Source organism: Bos indicus x Bos taurus, chromosome 8, assembly GCF_003369695.1.
Source record: "Bos indicus x Bos taurus breed Angus x Brahman F1 hybrid chromosome 8, Bos_hybrid_MaternalHap_v2.0, whole genome shotgun sequence".
Classification (NCBI taxonomy): domain Eukaryota; kingdom Metazoa; phylum Chordata; class Mammalia; order Artiodactyla; family Bovidae; genus Bos; species Bos indicus x Bos taurus.
Window position 1 is genome coordinate 46,749,417 of NC_040083.1, and position 18,346 is coordinate 46,767,762.

General features: G+C 38.7%; 1 protein-coding gene across 14 annotated transcripts in view; it reads right to left on the minus strand.

Moving 5' to 3' along the window:
- The window catches only part of TRPM3 (transient receptor potential cation channel subfamily M member 3), a 1,070,052-nt gene that overhangs the window by 239,891 nt on the left and 811,815 nt on the right, over positions 1-18,346 (minus strand). For 8 of the 14 annotated variants that reach the window (XM_027549457.1, XM_027549453.1, XM_027549447.1 and 5 more), the window contains exon 7: positions 6,262-6,336. The exons of the other annotated variants lie outside the window; for them this stretch is intronic. In XM_027549457.1, coding sequence (XP_027405258.1) covers positions 6,262-6,336 — 75 coding nt within the window. The remainder of the gene's footprint in view (positions 1-6,261; positions 6,337-18,346) is intronic. 14 annotated transcript variants of the gene reach the window in all.

The following is an 18,346-nucleotide window of genomic DNA, read 5'->3' on the forward strand; positions in this document are numbered from 1 at the left end:
AACTCTGCCACTACAGCACAAAAGCAGCCTGAGATGGTACAGGAAAGAAGGAGGACTGACCTGGCTATGTTCCAATAAAGCTCTGTTTACAAGGTAAGTAACGTGCTCGTTTTGGCCTACAGGCCATAGCTTGCCAACCTTTGAGTAACTAATGTTAAAAATGATTCATATAAGGCAACATCTGTGAGTTTGCCAAGTCCAAGTATGCCTATGATCAATGAGAAACCAACCAAGCTGGAGACCTATGTCAGCAAAGCACTGACATACGTTCTCTGTATCAGCTGCACATGGTTGGTAGACTACTGCCTACACTGGAAAGTAGGTACTCTTCTTGCAATTCAGCCCCTACAACCAACTATTTAAAATCCAATGGCTCAGCACTTCACTCTAATTCAACAGGAGTTTCACTGAACTGCTGGAAATTATTCATCTATACTTAATATATTCTCTACTTGGTACTTTGCTGAAAAGTCAATAATAATTGAGTTATTAGTTAATTCATATTTTGTTGCCAGGAATGACTGGCAACATTCCTGATGATCAGTTCCCAGGTCTCTTCTTACTTGTCCTGTCAATAGAAGTTGACATGGTTGGTCATTCCTTCCTCTTGGAAATATGTTCTTTGCTTGGTTTCCAAATAGCATTCATCTCTGGTTTCCCTTTCACTTAATAAGCAGTTCCTTCATCTCCTTTGCTTATAGAAGGACTGTCTTAAACCTTGGTTCTTGGTTCTCTCTGTCTTGTCCTCTCCTCACACACTGTCTTGGTGATCTCATCCACTAAATGGTTTCCCATACCATCAACACATGGACAACTTCCATCTTTATGAATCCAGGCCAAATATCTCCACCAAACTTGAGTTTCACATAACTGTGCTTCTCTTTCAGTCTCCACACATGCTATGAAGCATCTCAGATCTGATGTGTCCAAGTTAAGCTCCTGATATTGTCTCATCCCCACCATCCCCACCCTCACAGTCTTTTCTACTTGGGAAACGGCAACTCTATTCTTCTAGCTGATCAGCCCCCCAAACCTGGAGCCATACCCCATATCCAATCTTATAGTAAATCTTGCCTGCTCTACCTTCAAATCACAGCTCAAATTTGACCACTTCTCACCTCCTCAACTGCTGCCACCCTTAGTCTAAGCTGCCCCTGGCTTTTGTCTGGATTATTGTCATTTTGGCTGGCTTTTCTGCTGTCATTCCTGCTGCCGATTTGGATGACTCTCAACTCAGCAGGTACAGAAATTCTGTTGAAACATACAAGACCATTCCTTTGCTCAAAACTCTACAAGTTCCATTTGCCACAGAGTGAATGTGAAAGTCATAGGTCTTTCTGTCCTCTCTGCTCTTGTTCCCTCTTTGGCCTCCTCTCCAACTCCCTTCCTCCTCTTTCATCCATATGACCACACAGGCTTCCTGATGCTCCTCACATGTGTTTTTCACATTCCCACCTCCATGCCTTTTTATTGCTGATTCCCCGGCTGGAAATAGTTTCCCCTAAGACATCACATGGATTTCTCCCGCACTTCCGCCGAGTCTTTACTCAGATGTCTCCTTTTCGGGGAGTCTTCCTCTCATTCTACTGATATTTGCAGCCCCTTCCCTGTACTCCCCTTTCTGCTTTCTCTCTCTTTCTCTGTCCCCAGCACATTTCACTATGAAATACACTATGTATTTTATTTATTTGTTTTTTGTCACCTTCCACCCAAATGTAAGCTCCATAAGGGCGGAATTGGCACAGACTTCTGGTCTGACAAGGCTGCTGTGAAGTGTGCCTTGGGGAGCTGAGTCTGGGTCGGCAGAGCCCTGGGCATGGGGATGCCAGCTTCAGCAAAGATGCTGCTGGCTTTCCTCAGCCAGGGAGCACCAGAGCCTTCCACCTGGGACTAAAGAGGCTTGGACAGTCACTGTTACCACTGGTCACCTTGGCTGAGGGAGGTTAGGAGGCTCTTATTCAACTCTCCTGGTACATCATAAGCATTAGAAGAGGAGGGGTAGCGGGAGAGAGAGAAGGGAGACTGGGGTGGGGAGGGGAGAGATGAGAAGAAAGAGGGAGAGATGTAGGGGGAGAGAGAAGATGGGGGAGGGAGAGAGAGAGGAAGCAGGAGGGGAGAAGGGTAGAGGCAAGAGGTATGAGGAGAGAGGGGAGAGAGAGGAAGGGAGAGGGAAGGAGGGAGGTGGAGGGAAGGGAAAGAGAGAGAGTGTAGGAGAGACATAATAGATAAAGATTAAATTTACCAAAACTAGCTGGAAAGGGGACTTGGATTTATTCGAATTAAAGAAAACTATTATGTGACATTCCCTACATGCCCAACTTTATGAACAATAATTCATACACCCAACAACAGTTCTTATTACTTGAAAATGGAAACAAATAAATCAGTGGAACAAAACAAACCCTGTTCCACGCATACCAAGAAAACAGGATAGAAGGACATACAGGGTGAAGTGAACTTTCCACTTCTCCCCAAACTCCCCCATGACTTCATATTAAATTCTGATGTGCAACAGAGTCAATATTCACTTCCTGTGTTGTTCTTTTGGGTGAAAGAAATGCTGCTAATGAGGAAGGGCTCAGCTCAGATTCGTCTGATGGCCAGAAAAGCTGACTCTTTAATCTTCACCACCCCCCCGCCTCACTGTTTTAGCAAAGGTGCACCTGCCTCATTCCACCAGGAATTGGCCAGAGAACACATGTGGACCCAGAGATGCCAAGGCTCATTAGCCAACAAGATCTGTTGATTCCTCTGCCTGGGATTTAGGACTTGAGTGTTTGCCTGCAGGGTTGTGGCATGTGGGACTGCACGGCTTGTGAAATCTGGCCTCCTTGCAGAACAGGGACAGCCTGTTCAGTGAGGGGTAAGAGTGCTTGTTTGCCTCAGCGATGGATGCCAAAAATACAAAAAAAGCTGCTTGCTTATTTGGCCAAAATGAGGGCATAACATCTCTATTTTTCTCATATTTTTCAGGGGTTAATGATCTTCAGCTACAAGTTTAAGTTAAAAGATTTATTTTATTCTGTTAAAACTTACAACAGCTTTATAACTGACATCTTGGGAGTACTATTTCTAGTCATTTTCCAAGTCTATATTAAATATAGACTTCTATCCACTAGTTTAAATGGCTTGAAATGATCCAAACACTATTTTGAAAAGGTGGGTAAATTATTTTAAATCCTGAGAAGGGGCTTTGAAAGGTCTTATGACAAGTTCTCTAGCCTGATCCGTCACTAGTGAATTAAAATCTCAGCCTGCCTTTTTTAAAGACCCCCTAGTGAGATACCTTATTTTCTCCAATTATATCCCACTGTAAAATTGTTGATTATGGCAGAAAAGTAATCAGTCAGCACAAGTTTTCCTATCTATTTTATGTTTGTCTAACTTTCTAAAGTTAACTACACATTTCTACTGAATGGTTGATACTAATCTAGACTGAAAAGCAGCCGTGGGCAATTATCATTTTAGGTAAGTGGGGAAAAATCAATACTTATTTCTGTTTCTATGTAAGTGGAAATAATGAAGCCATGTTGGCACTGGTTATCACAAATATGTATATCCTAAGACTATCTAAATCCACAAGACAGAAATGATTTAACCACAAGCACGAGTCAACAGAAACACAGTCAAATTTCCAGAATAAATGCTTTTATGCCCATGATAGTTGGAAGTATGCATGATGGTCTCTGCCTGTACACATTTCTATTTATTTATCCTCCCTGAGTTTAGGTATTACTGTTTTATTATGTGTCCTTTCTATATAGCTTGTAGTTTCTAAACATGTCTATTATATTTTTACAACAGGCTAGAAATGAGAGTTAAAATAAGGCCAGAAAATCAAATATTGATGTTTATAATAATTTATTGATCACCTACCTACATGGGCCAGGCACTGTGCTAGCTTTGCATGATGACAAAGGTGAGGATGACTCAGGCTCTGCTCACAGGGAGCTCACAATCTGCAGGTGATGGGGAAGGGGTACACACAAACAGACAACCACTCTGTCAAAGGCTGTGCTATAACACAGGTTTATGGAGTGCTGTGGGAACGTGGGTTATGTGGTAAACAGCTGAGTCTAAGACAATCACTTGGGGGGGGTGTGTGTGTCTCGGGTTTGGGGGGTTCTGATAGATTTCAGAGAAAAGAAGATTTTCAAGCTGAGATTTAAGAGTGTAGAATTTTGCCAGTAAGTAGAGTTGGGAAAGGCTGGAATTTCCACAAATGTCAAAATGGGACAAAAACACATCCAACAGGGTATGTCACTTAAGAGAAATTGCAAGTAGCTTGGAATGGGTGGGACATAAGGTCCACAGGTGTTAGGAAGGAGAAGAAAGCTAGAAAAACAGATGAAAAGATATGCAAGGTCTTCCAATCAGCTGTGAAAGGAGGAAAAGACTGAGTTCCATCAAGGAGGTTTATGTTATCATCAGAGGAAGCTGTTAGTTTTGCCAGTAAAAGGAAATGTTGCTGACTCAGACCAAAATGTCAGTCAAATATTTCCAACCCAAATCTTTCTAATCTGAAAGGCGATCTCAGCATCCTTTCCTACATGTAAGAGAACCTAGTAGATCTTATTAGAATGGTGGTCAGTTCCCCAGTTCAGACTCATTTGTTGACGGGAACTGTCCCAGTCCCAGAATAGACAGTTCCAATGCGGAATGAGGTCTTTCCTAAAAAAGACAGTGCTCCTAGCTCAAACTGGAAAATAAGTCAGATAAATGAGACAGGCAAATACCAAGAAACAGGTTTCACTAAAATGTGTTCTATTCCTTCAATATTATTCTTTTAACTCCGTGATTATCTTGACTGACAAAATGACTTCTCATTAAGAAGCATGGCAAACAGTTCAGCGTCACAGCTAACTTCCGTCAAGTCATTTTATAAGATGAACAGAGGGCAGATATCTAAACTGTAACTGTCTTCTTCACACAACCTATTCTTTGAAGGGAAAATTCTTTAAAAGTCAAAGAAAACTTCAAACAACATTCAGTTGACAGCATCAAGAAAATGGCAAGTTATTACAGTCCACAGTTAGCTGATCATGTATTTTGGATGGTCTTCTCCTTGAATGGTTGAGTCTGCCAGTAGTAATAATTTTCAATGATGAGGCTGAACATGTTAGAGCATCCAAGGAAGACAATGAGATGTTCCTGATGTATATGTAAGCTGCTCAGAGGAAGTTTAACATCCTTTTCAGGTCACTTGATTTGAATCCAGGGCTATCAGTCTATGAGAATCTAAATTCACTGCTTCCTACTTTCAGGGCTCCCCGGATGAAGTTCTGCTATAACTTTTACTTGTTATTTATCTCATGGCATAGTTATGAGCTCAGTGATGGAAAATTCATGTCATGGTTACCCGCAATGTATTGGATGATGGTGCAATGATCAAAAAAGATGCCGGTGATGACAATTGAACGTCCCTTTGCCTTCCCAGCCTCCTTCATATATTCTCAGGCATAGGATGACAAAGGGAAGTCCACGAGTCACATGAAGAAAGACTGTAGCCATGGGCACACGACCAGGAACTCCTCAATTTGTCTTCACCCCTGCCGCCCATGCCACCACCCCATCCTACTTCTTCCTGATCCTGTTCCTGTGAATTCCCCTACCATCTTGCCACTAACCACAATCCCTCCACCCAAAAGTTCTGCCAATGCTTAACCCCAACTGAATCAATGTTCAACCCACGCCTGACAGAGATTTCATGTGCAAACAGTTGTTGAGTGAAATCATGACCCCTAAACCCTCCAAGGTAACAACATTTTAGAGAAAGGTCCTTTTAGATGAAATAATGCTTCCTTACATGGGGCAAAAAGAGCAACAATTTTGGAATCCCATCAGCCTAGGTTTGCACCTGGCTGTGCCACTAAGTGGATAATAAAACAAGGGCTTAACTACCCTGAGATGCCATTTCATCAACTATAAAGAAGGTAGATAATAATTCCTACTTTGAAGGGTTTTTGTGACTGTTAAGAGAGACAGTATACATGAAAATGCTAGCACAGTGCCTGGAATATACTAGGACTTCAATAAATGCTCACTTCTCTCTTCTCCATCTTATGTGGTATTATTGGGATGATAAGTAATAGAGAGTAGTTAACCTCTGATGTGGTTGGATGTTTTAGAAGAGATAGAGATAAACAGCAGTCACAGGGAGGGATAGTGTTAGGAATGTGTAAAAGAAATTACTATTTCTATGGTTAATTTTCTTGGTTGGGGTTTAAGAGGAGATTCATGTTGTCCATTAATTATACTTACCAATTGGGTCTAATTGGCAACTACCCCAAAATGAATAAAACAAGCGGGAGTCAAGAGAGAAAAACGGCAGGCATCCTGTCAAAAAATAAAATCTTTGAAATTTCTACAAGCCAACCGTCACATACACATTTTATTAAAGCAGACTGATCGCCCAATTTGTAAATGTACACATGTGATGGCAACTCAGGTTGCATATTCAGATCTATGCACAGCATCAGACAGCACTCTGCACCAGCTATTCCACGCCTCGTTGCTCCTGCAGTTGAACAGGCCCTTAAAATAAACATCCCCTTTGCTGGACATATCCTTCATCATTCTGTTTCAGTCTAGGTAACTGCTATAGGAGTTAAAGAGTTAAATGAGTCAAACCATGTTAAGTGCCTATAACAATACTTAGCACTCAGTAAATCCTCAAGAAATGTTTGTTGTTGTTATACTAATTATACTAATAATATGTCTTCTGAGACCAAACAAGAAATGGATTCCTCCCACCCTCCTTTAAAAAGTCTTCTTATTAATTTCTAGAAATACGTGTCTTATTCTCACAAAATTAGCTACTTTTGACCTAAAAGAAGTAGTTTTTTTAGAGGCCAATGTACTTATTTTCTTTTAAAGGGGAACTGAAACCAATGCCAATGTGTCACTCAACATACCTAATGTTATTTACTGAAGAGATCCCCACATTTCCCTCTCTTCTTTATCAGCCAAGAAAATGATTAATTAGAGTCATCTATTTCCATGTCTATCTGTCATATAGATTATATATCTTTATCATCTATCTATCTTCAAAAGAAGTTGAAGACGTTTCATTATAATAGGTTTCCTACCAATTTGGCTATTCTACCCATTCTAGATAAATTTAGTGGTGAGTCATGTCTCTGGAATGGTAACTTATTAACAAGCTAGTTAAAGGCTAGATGCCTCAGGCAGGATCTCATTTCAAATCCAGGCCTCAGGAGAATCTGCCTCTGCCCCCTTTGCTCCTTCCCTAAAACAGCATTTACAGAGGGGCCCAGATCCTCAAGTGAGATCTTCCAGACTTAGTTTTCTTGGATCAAGTTAGGTTTCTAGAAAGCGCGCCAGTTGTTGTTGGTTGGGCAGGGAGTAACTAGTTGGTGAGAGGCATAGATGGGTCCCACCCCACTTTTCAGGGAACATTACTTGGTAATTCCTCAGTGCCTGTAACTTGGCAGAGCAGCTTTTTCATAACAATATTCCTTGAAGCACAAAATATAAGGGTTGGCTGTTCTGGATTCTCAATAGGTTGCAAAATAATAAACTAAGAGTAACTAATGTATGTTTTCCAAAGACAGTGCTAAGTCATGTCCGACTCTTGTGATTCCATGAACTGTAGCCTGCCAGGCTCCTCTGTTCATGGGATTCTCCAAGCAAGAATGAGTACTGGGGTGGGTTGCCACTTCCTTCTCCAGGGGAATTTACCAATCCAGGAATCAAACCCCTAAATTTACTAATTAGCACATTCCTGAGAACAGAAATTCAGCTTGGGAGCACATACCTCCCAAGGCCGCTCTACTACTCACTGTATGCAACAATTAGACCACTTGCTAAATACTATAAGCAAAACCTCAAAGAGTTGATGACACAAATCCTCCTGGAAATTTAACACAAAAGCACTTGTTTAAGGAACCCAGCACAAAATTGGCTTAGCTGCATCTTCCTGCAGACTGAACAGCACACTGGTATTTTTAATTTCTTTCTTTTTTTTCCCTCCACAGTTACCAAGCCCTAATGAGCAAAAGTTAAATGACATTTTAGTGCAGATCAACCAGATTTGTTGCATGGCTAAAAATGGAAATGTCTGAACATCTGCTGTCAGTTGACTGTGATTCCAATTCTCCTGATACTTCCTTGTTTACCCTTCAGGATGCAGTGGAGAAAATGGTCTCAAGGGGGAAAATGGGAGAATAAAGGGCTAAGGATTTTGCATCAAATAAGGTTGATATCCCAAGTGCCCTGCTTTATTCCTTCCTCTGGTGGCTGGAGAACCTTTTCTTATTTGAGGTCTCCTGGTGCTTTGTTAAAAAGAATAAGAGAAGTATCTCCCAAACTAAGGGGATAACAATGTTGAGCAAAGAGTAGCAGATTTGAAGTTTGGAGTCCTGAGTTCAGGTAAAAGTTGTGCCAGTTAATTCACTATGAATTTAGGTAGGACACATGACTGACCTTTTCCAAGTGGGCCTTCCTATCTGAGAAATGAAGGCAATGAACTAGATGAAATATATATGTATACATAATATCTATGATAATTTACAGTTATGAAATATAGAATATGAACATATGAATAGCTCTGCTTCTGCCCCATCTAATCTATGCATACATAATAAGTCCTGTTTATCACATTATATGATATTCTATCTTGATAACATTCTATTAAGAAGCTTCAATAAAAGGGAAACAATGAAACATCCATATCTTATCCGTATGATTTTGATGATCCTGTTTCCTAAAAAACAAACTAAGCCTAGTTCACATATAGACCTTATATTTGCAGCTGAAATTTTGCTTATGAAGATAGGGAAAACAATTTAATGAAAGTAAAATAAATGTAAGTAGACACATGCTATGCACTACCTTTCTAAATACTGAAAGCTTTCACCTGCATGGTGCTTGCAATCTGTTACCCTGATTCCATCTATCAAAATCTTCCTTGACCACTCCCCCTCCATAAACATTCCATCCAGAAGCTTTTGGTCTGAATTCCTGTTGTACTTCATATCATTCAAGGGCATTTAACACCTGCTGCTGTTCAATGCAGCCCTTTCATACTGAGAAGACATGGAGCACAACAGTTGAGGCGCGGATGCAGGCAGACTTCTTGGATCTGCCACTTACTAACAGTCCGACTTTGGGGGCTGTTACTTGTCCTCTCTTTGCCTCAGTTTTTCTTTTGGCCAATGGGAATAATAATAGTACTTATTTCACAGGGTTGTTGTAAGGATTAAATCAGTTATTTCTGGTAAAATTTTTAGAATAGCACTTGATAGCTAGTTATTGTTAACTTAATTACAAAACTCTAAGTTCTTCAAGTGCACTGCTGCTGCTGCTGCTGCTGCTGCTAAGTCGCTTCAGTCGTGTCCAACTCTGTGCGACTCCATAGATGGCAGCCCACCAGGCTCCCCCGTCCCTGCGATTCTCCAGGCAAGAACACTGGAGTGGGTTGCCATTTCCTTCTCCAATGCATGAAAGTGAAAAGTGAAAGTGAAGTCGCTTAGTCGTGTCTGTTAGTGACCCCATGGACTGCAGCCCACCAGGCTCCTGCATCCATGGAATTGTCCAGGCAAGAGTAGTGGAGTGGGTTGTCATTGCCTTCTCCGTTCAAGTGCACAGTTATGTCTTATTTATCTTGCCACCTCTCCACTGTGTTGTATATTTAAGATATACAAGTAAATACTGGTAGAGTGACAGAAGAAGTATCAGGGGGAAATTAACAGGGAGTGATCACTATTTATTTTAGGTGACAGATTTTTTTGAGTTTTCCTTCTTGCCACATTTTGAAAAGCTGAAGAACTTTTGACATGTATTTGTCTCCATATAAAACATCTTAAGAGCATAGTGGAGTCAGGAATATAGTGGGAGCCTTTTATTCCAGTGTGAGCATTACAGACAATATTCAGAGTGAAACGGCTTTTGACTGAGTTGAGTGTGAGCCTGCTCCATCATAGGGAGTAGGATCCAGGAAGAGCGGAGCTGGACTATAGGGTACCCAAGAGCCTAGTAAAAGGAAAATGAACAATTTAGCTCTATAGAATTGTGCTCACAGTAGAGATATAAAAGTAGGGTATTTCCAGTAGCCCCATCACACTAGGATATCTGATTATGGCTAAGGACTGGGAATAAATTTAGGGCATTTTGTCATTTACCAAATCTAAACAGGGAAGATAATTTTGGTTCTGATTTCACCTATTCTCAAATATAAGCATCAAACCTGTTATATATAATTAAGAAAACGTAAATGTGGTTATAAACACAGTTATACTGTTGTTCAGTAGGCTTTCACTTAAGAAAAAGAACATAAAACTACCATTGGATATATTTCCATATGAGCCCAAACAGAACTATTACATTTTTCATAATAACTTCAAAGCATTTCACTGTATGTCTACATGTAATTTGCATGTGTGCTCAGTCACTTAACTCAGTTGTGTCCAACTCTTTGCAACTTCACGGGCTCTGTCCATGGGATTTTCCCAGCAAGATTAGTGGTGTGTGTTGAATTTAATTGGTCATTTATTGGTGAATATTTGAATTATTTCCATTTTTATTACTGTAAACAATATGACAATAAATATGCATAAAATAAATTCCTAGAAGTAAAAAAGTGTATGTACATTAAAATTTAACAGGGTAGCCAAATTATCTTCCAAATAAGGTTGCCCATATTTGCCCACCCTCCCATACAGATTTCCACACATACTTATTGACACCAGATAATTTTAACTTTGGTTTTTGTCCATGTTAGGTTAGAAAGCATTTCATTGTTGGCTTGGCTTTCATTTCTTTAATTTTGAGTGAAGTTGAGCACTCCACACTGTGCTGCCATGCCCCCCACCCCCCAATTATCCTGTTAATATATTTTGCCCATTTTCTTACAGGATTTTCCTTTTGGATTTGTAGATGCCCTTTGCTTATTATGTAAATGATATTGTTGTCATGGATGTAAATATTTTCTTTGCTTTTCCATTTGTTTTTTGAATTTATTTATACTATTTTCTTGATAAAGGTGAAAGAGGAGAGTGAAAAAGCTGGTTTAAAACTTAACAATCAAAAAGCGAAGATCATGGCATCCTGTCCAATCGCTTCATGGCAAACAGATGGGGAAACAATGGAAACATATGACTTTATTTTCTTGGGCTCCAAAATCAGTGCAGATGGTGACTGCAGCCATGATATTAAAAGATGCTTGCTCCTTGGGAAAAAAACTATGACAAACCTAGACAGCATATTAAAAAGCAGAGACATTACTTTTCCAACAAAGGTCCATCTAGTCAAAGCTATGGTTTTTCCAGTAGTCATGTATGAATGTGAGAGTTGGATCATAAAGAAGGCTGAATGCCAAAGAATTGATACTTTTGGACTGTGGTGTTGGGGAAGACTCTTGAGAGTCCCTTGGACTGCAAGGAGATCAAATCAGTCAATCCTAAAGGAAATCAGCCCTGAATATTCGTTGGAAGGACTGATGCTGAAGCTGAAACTTCAATATTTTGGCCACCTGATGCAAAGAACTGACTCATTGGAAAAGACCTTGATGCTGGGAAAGACTGAAGGCAGGAGGAGAAGGGGATGACAGAGGATAAGATGGTTGGATGGCATCACTGACTCAATGGACATGAGTTTGAGCAAGCTCTAGGAAATGTAAGGACAAGGAAGCCTGGTGTGCTGCAGTCCATGGGATTGCAAAGAGTCGGACATGACTGAGCAACTGAACAAGAATAACATACTAATTTCTAATGGAGTTTCTAAACATTGAATCTGTTTTCTACAGAAACAGTCTGTCTGAATGAAAAACTCACAATAGCTCTGAATTTGGTATTAGAAACAGATAAGGGAAAAGTATACTAGGCAAAGTACAAAAATAGGCCAAGAAACCATTCAATACAAAGAGTATCTACAGAGGAAAAGTAAGGTCTATTTTCAAAGTGCTGGCCTATGGTTTTATTAAATAGATCCTCCTAGGTTTATTCACTTAACAAGATAGAAAAGAAACCCCAGCTATTTTTAGTTCTACCTTTTTAGTTTTACTGAATAAAAGCTAAAATCAAAACAAAAGCTACCTAGGGTTGGATCAGTAATGACACATGTATTTCAGTCTCTAAACAAGGTGACCATTTACCATTTGTTAAGCAAAGTGCTACTAATTAATTTTTTATAACTGTCAGGGTCAGCAAATAACTTAATTATATATTTTCAGGCATTCAGAAGGTTTCAAGAGCCTTTCAGTTATATTTTGCCAAACTGCTAGTTATCACTTAGGGGTTATAAAATGTAGGAATGTCAAATTGGATAACTGGAACAAGAAAGCTTTAAATCCCACACAAATGCATCTGCTTTTCAGGTCTTCTCAAACATTTTCTCAACAGAGTGAGAAGATAGGTTGCTCTTATTCCCTAAGGAGGATTTTTCATCCTTTTTTCCCCAACTAGGCCAAGACTCAGTTACAACCTTTCCTCCTCAGGAATGATCTGAGGGGTGACCAATCTCTATTCTACTGCCTGTTACCAAGAGTATAATCCTTTGTAGGCCACATGAAATTATTTCCCAGGCTTTATCTTTGAAATATTAAACACAACATCATAGAAACACAGAACAGAATCTGTTCTATGTATTTTTAATGTTTAGGCATTTAAAGGTTAGAAATGATATGTAAAATATATGTGGCTACAGATCTGTTATGGAATGTATATAAATTATACCAGCACAGCCTGTGCAATCAGTTTGAGGCTAAGAGGATCTGTTTGGGTTAACCCAAAAAGTTAATTAAATTAATACAGTTTAAAATAATGTATACAATTTTAGATGGCATATCTCAATCCAATTTCAAGGGGAAATTACAATCTATCCTTGAGCCAGTGCAAAACTTTTCAACTATATATCACTAAGAAACACACAGATGAAGAGTGAAAGGGCACAGGATGAAGCATATGATACAGATGTTATTTATAGACAAAGCTCCTCAGTGAACACACTGAAACGTATAGGTGTATCTTACTTATGAATGGCAGGTAAGCTTTACCTCACGTGCCAACCCCAGCCCATTCTTCATAACCATATGAAATGCTATGCTGGAAAGGTGTGGCAAAAACTACTGACTGTACTCCGATATCTATTCTCTTCCTTCATAGTGGTAGAATTCTAGCTCTTTGCCTAGGATAGTTTCGAATCTACTTTTTGCCAGATGTGAACATAGCATGTAAGCCAAAATCCTGTATATGACCTCCTCATTGTGCCTTTAAGGGGAAGGGTTACGACTTTTTCCTGATTCCTTCTGACCAGAATCTAGGTGTGATAGTGTGTTCCCACAGACCATGAAAACAGGGATGTACAGAGCAAAAAAAAAAAAAAAGAGAAGATATCTGAGTCCTCAACACTGTGAGGGCACTACATCAGGTCTGGACTCACGTTCAGAATAACACATGTATAAGGAACAAACTTCTGTCTTACTGAGGCATCCATTGTTTTGAGTCATTGTTATAGCAGCAGAACCTGTGTCTTCATGAATGTAAAATGGTCCTAGCTGTATCAAGGCTCAGTGGGAAAATGTCTCACTAGGTTTGCAGTGTCAATCATGGGTGAGGGACATGATGGTTCCATGCTAATTCCAACTTCTTACTGTATTTCTATCCAACCTACTACAAAATGGAAAACCTTCCAAGGAAACTCTGATGTAATTCACACCTTTGCCTTCTACCTCCATCTCTGTTATTGTTGACACTTAGGCCTGGTCTTTTGTGTTTTGCATCAATACAATGAGACTCACTTAACAGTCATAATAAGAATAAATAATATATGTAGTATTTATGATATAAATTATTTATTTATATATAAATGACTAAAATCTTTTAAAATAGCTACCCAGGAAACTATCTGCTTATTTCGATAATGCTGCTTTTGCTAAAATATTTCTAGAATTTTTTTGAAAACATTAAGTTTGCACGTTTCTTATAAAATATGAATGAGTCAAAATCACTTAAATGTATTTAATACCAAATCAACAACTCTTTACTGAGCACTTACTATGCATAATATTATGCCAGTTCTGGTGTCAGAGAGGTTGGTAAACAGTAAGGATGTCAATAATATTCTTTAGATGATCTATGTCAAATTTCCAGGGTAAGTTGTCTTCATAATTTAACAAGATGAAAACACTAATACATATAAGAAATCTATAGCCAACTCATTGGAAAAGACCCTGATGCTGGGAAATATTGAGGGCAAGAAGAGAAGGGGGTGACAGAGGATGAGATGGTTGGATGGCATCACTGACTCAAAGGACATGAGTTTGAGCAAACTCAGGGAGATAGTCAAGGACAGGGAAGCCTGGAGTGTTGCAATTCATGGGGTCGCAAGAGTCAGAAATGACTTAATGGCTTAAAAGTATAGTCCAGGGAAATCAGAGACATAAAAAGCACTACTTTATAGCATTTTATGTCATGATTTTATTCATTCACTCAAGGCTTATATTACTGCCCTGCTCCTTTATTTCCAAAATAATTCCCAGTAATTTATAGATTAAATTTAGAGGTCTCTTTGTATTCAGTTTTAAACTCTTTATTCTCTTAGGACCTTGGTGCATCAAAATATTCCCTTGGCAATGAATTCTAGTGAGTAGGCTCTTCAAGGGCCTGCAGGTAAAGCAACCACATTGCTGGGCCTCTGTCTCAAGTCAGCTAGTAACTGTGGATTCTAGGATTTCTCTGAACACCAAGGACTCTGACAGGACAGCCCCTAGCATTGAGCACATTTCTGGAGTCACTGAGCCTGAAACATACAAAGCAGTGGTGCTAAATGAGGGTGTTGCTGAACCAGAAATTCTCATTTACTTTGTGAGTCAGTTCTGCTGGTAAGCAGGTTGGTATGTCTGTTCAAATGAAAAACATCTTCCTTAGAGCCATTATGGCAAAGAGGTCAATTCAAGTCCATTTACAGTTTTCAAATACACTGAGAGCTCTAACACAAATGATGACTTTGGTCTTCATCCAGAAGAGAATAGATTCAGAGCAAGTGAAGTTGGATAAAAGCGAGAACTTCCCAACAGCAAGGGATGTTAGGATCTGAAGGACAGGCCAGGGCTGGCACCCAGCCTCTGCTGTGGATAGAGGATACTAAAGTCTTCACAGTGTTAAATATTTTAAATCTCACCACTGGCTCCCTATTGCTGCTTCTTCTACATGTCTTTAGAATAGGACAGAGCATTTTGGATGTGTGTGACCCTGCTGAATTAGGTGCTGGGTACTAGAAAGATTTTGAAAAAGAAAAAGAAACTCAAGGAAATATACTCAGAGTAGTATTTTCTAAGAGATGTGATTGGCATTTGGTCCAGGTAATTTCTTCATGTGAAATTGTCCTGTATGAGAATATTAACATTTCTGCCTCCTCCCTTGTGTATTTTGGGAGTGCCAGAAATTGTCAACCACATCCATCCGATATTTTAAAATACCTCCTCTGGGAGGCAGTGTCACCTTAGTTGAAAACTACTATGACCATGTTTAAGAATTATCACCATGAAATGGTGGTAAAGGAACAAGAATATAGTTATGAGTACTTTTTCTGATTAAGGAAATTTCACAGAAACAAAATGCTTTAAATTGATAAGTGTCACATCATGGAGGTGAGCTTTTTAAAATAAAATCTCCTGGAACCTGTAGGACTTTACCAGCTTGGTTGAATCACTGTGTTGATTAGCCTGTTCATGGGTCTCCTGTACCAAACAACTCAGTGGAAAGCGAGACATCTGTTCCCATTATAAAGCAGAGCTATGACATTCTGTGCTACTGGGTGACATTATTATTGTCATTATTTTTGTTAGTTTGTGTAAGCACAGAATCACATATAAATAGGTATATTGGCCAAGGGACTGCATAACAAAATATTTGTTTTTTTTTTTCCCCCAGAGAATTCTAAATAGTAAAATCCTCAAATACCAAATTTGATTGTGCTTTATGAATTCTGTGATCATTTCTGCTACTTGTTTACTTAGAACTGCCAAGCCAATTTTAATCTGCTGCTTTAGACAAAAGTATTCTTGGTGGCTTCATTAGATGAGGCTATGCTCAAATGTCAGTTGTTACTCTGGGGCAAAGAAAATGCAGAGCATCAAATTCTCTTTCAAGAAAACCCTGACGGTAGCAAAAGCGCCAGTTACAAAAATCTGAACCTACCCAGACAGCCTCATTCATTAATAGTGCAGAGTAGGTATATCTACAACAACTGCCATGGGAACAGCATCCTCTTAGACGGGATGTAGTCTGATGTAGATTCACTTTATAATATGAAGAGGACAAAGTTGGAAAATTCTAGCCTCATAATGAAATTTCCTACAAATTTATTGTTCACGGTCCAATTAGATATGTAATCTGATAAAACTTTGCATTCAGCCAAACCTAAAATAAAATTCAAACACAAAGTAGTAACACTTTAATCAATCAGAGAACAAAGAGAACTAGATTTCTGTCCTCTTCCTCCAATCTTTTAAAATCAAATGGTAAATTATAAGCGGGAAATCTGGCCCAATCTAAACTTTATATACAAGTCCAACCTCATATATTCTGAATCAATTCATATTTAGCCCAAATTCTAACACTTCAGTTCTCAGCAAACCTAACTGACATTCATAATGATTGCTCCAGGACACTAGAATAACTTTACTCTCTAAAGAAATATTAAATTTTCTCCATTATATTCTTTATTCAGGAAAGAGGAACAACTACAGTTTAGAATATATTTTCAACAATATTGAAAAAAAAAGTTTTCTATTTATTGCTGCAACAATCAAGACTTTAAATGTATTCTTTAAGAAGTTAATAGAGTCTTGTTAATACGTTTCAGAATATAATTTTGAGCCTCATTTTTTTCTTTGGGCCCTTTATATAATTCCAGGGATACATGGCTTCTCCCTAATGAGCAGAGCCAGGTTTGATTGGTGGTAAAGATGTTCTGACAGACATTCTAGACTCTGATGGGCTTTGAATGAAGGTCTGGGTCTCAGGTTGGACCCTATGGCAGCCCATCAGGATATACCAATACAGAACATGGTTTCCCATGGGGAGCTGCTGTGCGTGTCACCAAGACGGCAGGAAGGTAATCAGTGTTTCTGAATTGCCACATGCCAGACTCCTTTCCCATGGTGACTCGTTTAATCACCACACTGTGGAAAAGTATTATCCCTGATTCACAGACATAGAAACAAAGTCTGAGAGAAATACAGTAATTTGCCAAGGTCACAGAGCCATGATCTGAACCCCCTGTCTCCCCGCTACTCTCAGTTTATATTACTGGCAATATAAAGACTTCCTTTATTTCCAAAGGTTATATTCTTCCCTTCAAACATTTCAAAGAAAACCACAGCTGCTGGGGATTTTTCTAATCTTTCTTTTTAAGAATTGCAAGGTAATACTTGTTTAAAATTTTTTTTTTTTTTTTTTTTTTTGGTGAGCTAAGTGTAGAATTGGGGACTAAGAAATGATTTTCAAAATTTTAGATGAATTTTAGCATGTGATAATGTATTGATAGTTCTTAATTTTTATTTTTTGAAAGAATTGTTAAAGGACTCTTGGATCAATATTTTCCATTATATTGCTACTGAGTTAAGGAAATACTTAAAAAAAAATCTACCTTATATATGGCCTACACAAGTTAAAGAAATGCTTTGGTACTGAAATATTTATGGATGAAATGATATACTGTTTGGATTTCTTTCAAACTTATCCAGAGAAAGAGGTAGGTGGTTATATACATAAAGAAAACAAGATAGGCTATGGGCTGATAAATGTGGAATATGGATGACAGTTTATGAGGGGTTATTATAATATTCTCTCTCTTTTTTTTTTTTGGAAATTTTTAACAGTAAAAATGTATGTAGAAAATATGCTTGGAGTTTTAAAGTCTCATCAGGTTACTTATATGCTACTTTCTGGAGCCGTCCCTTGGTATTCAGTCTTTCAGTTAACATGTGTTTATTGAAGAGCTACTATATTCCCAGCATTGTGCTAACTTGATTCAACTTAAATGAATATGTGAACAACAATAAAATAAATATGAGGGATTGTTTATGATGAATGCTTTTTATTCAAAAGTCTGAAATTAATATAATGCTTGGGAATACTAACTAAAGATGTAGGTCATCTTTGAGAATTCTCTTAATCACTTCTCTGCACTGTATTCTTATCTTTTAGATGAATGATTTTATGCTGTCATGAATGGGCACAGAAATGGGTGGGGAAGCATGGCTTTCATTCAGATACTGAAAATACTCCTGGGCTATAGGTATATAGAGAGAGTGCATACAGCCTCACTCCCTTGATTCTCTTTTCCTCTTGTCTACTTGCTTAGCAAAAAACCAACAGGCTCT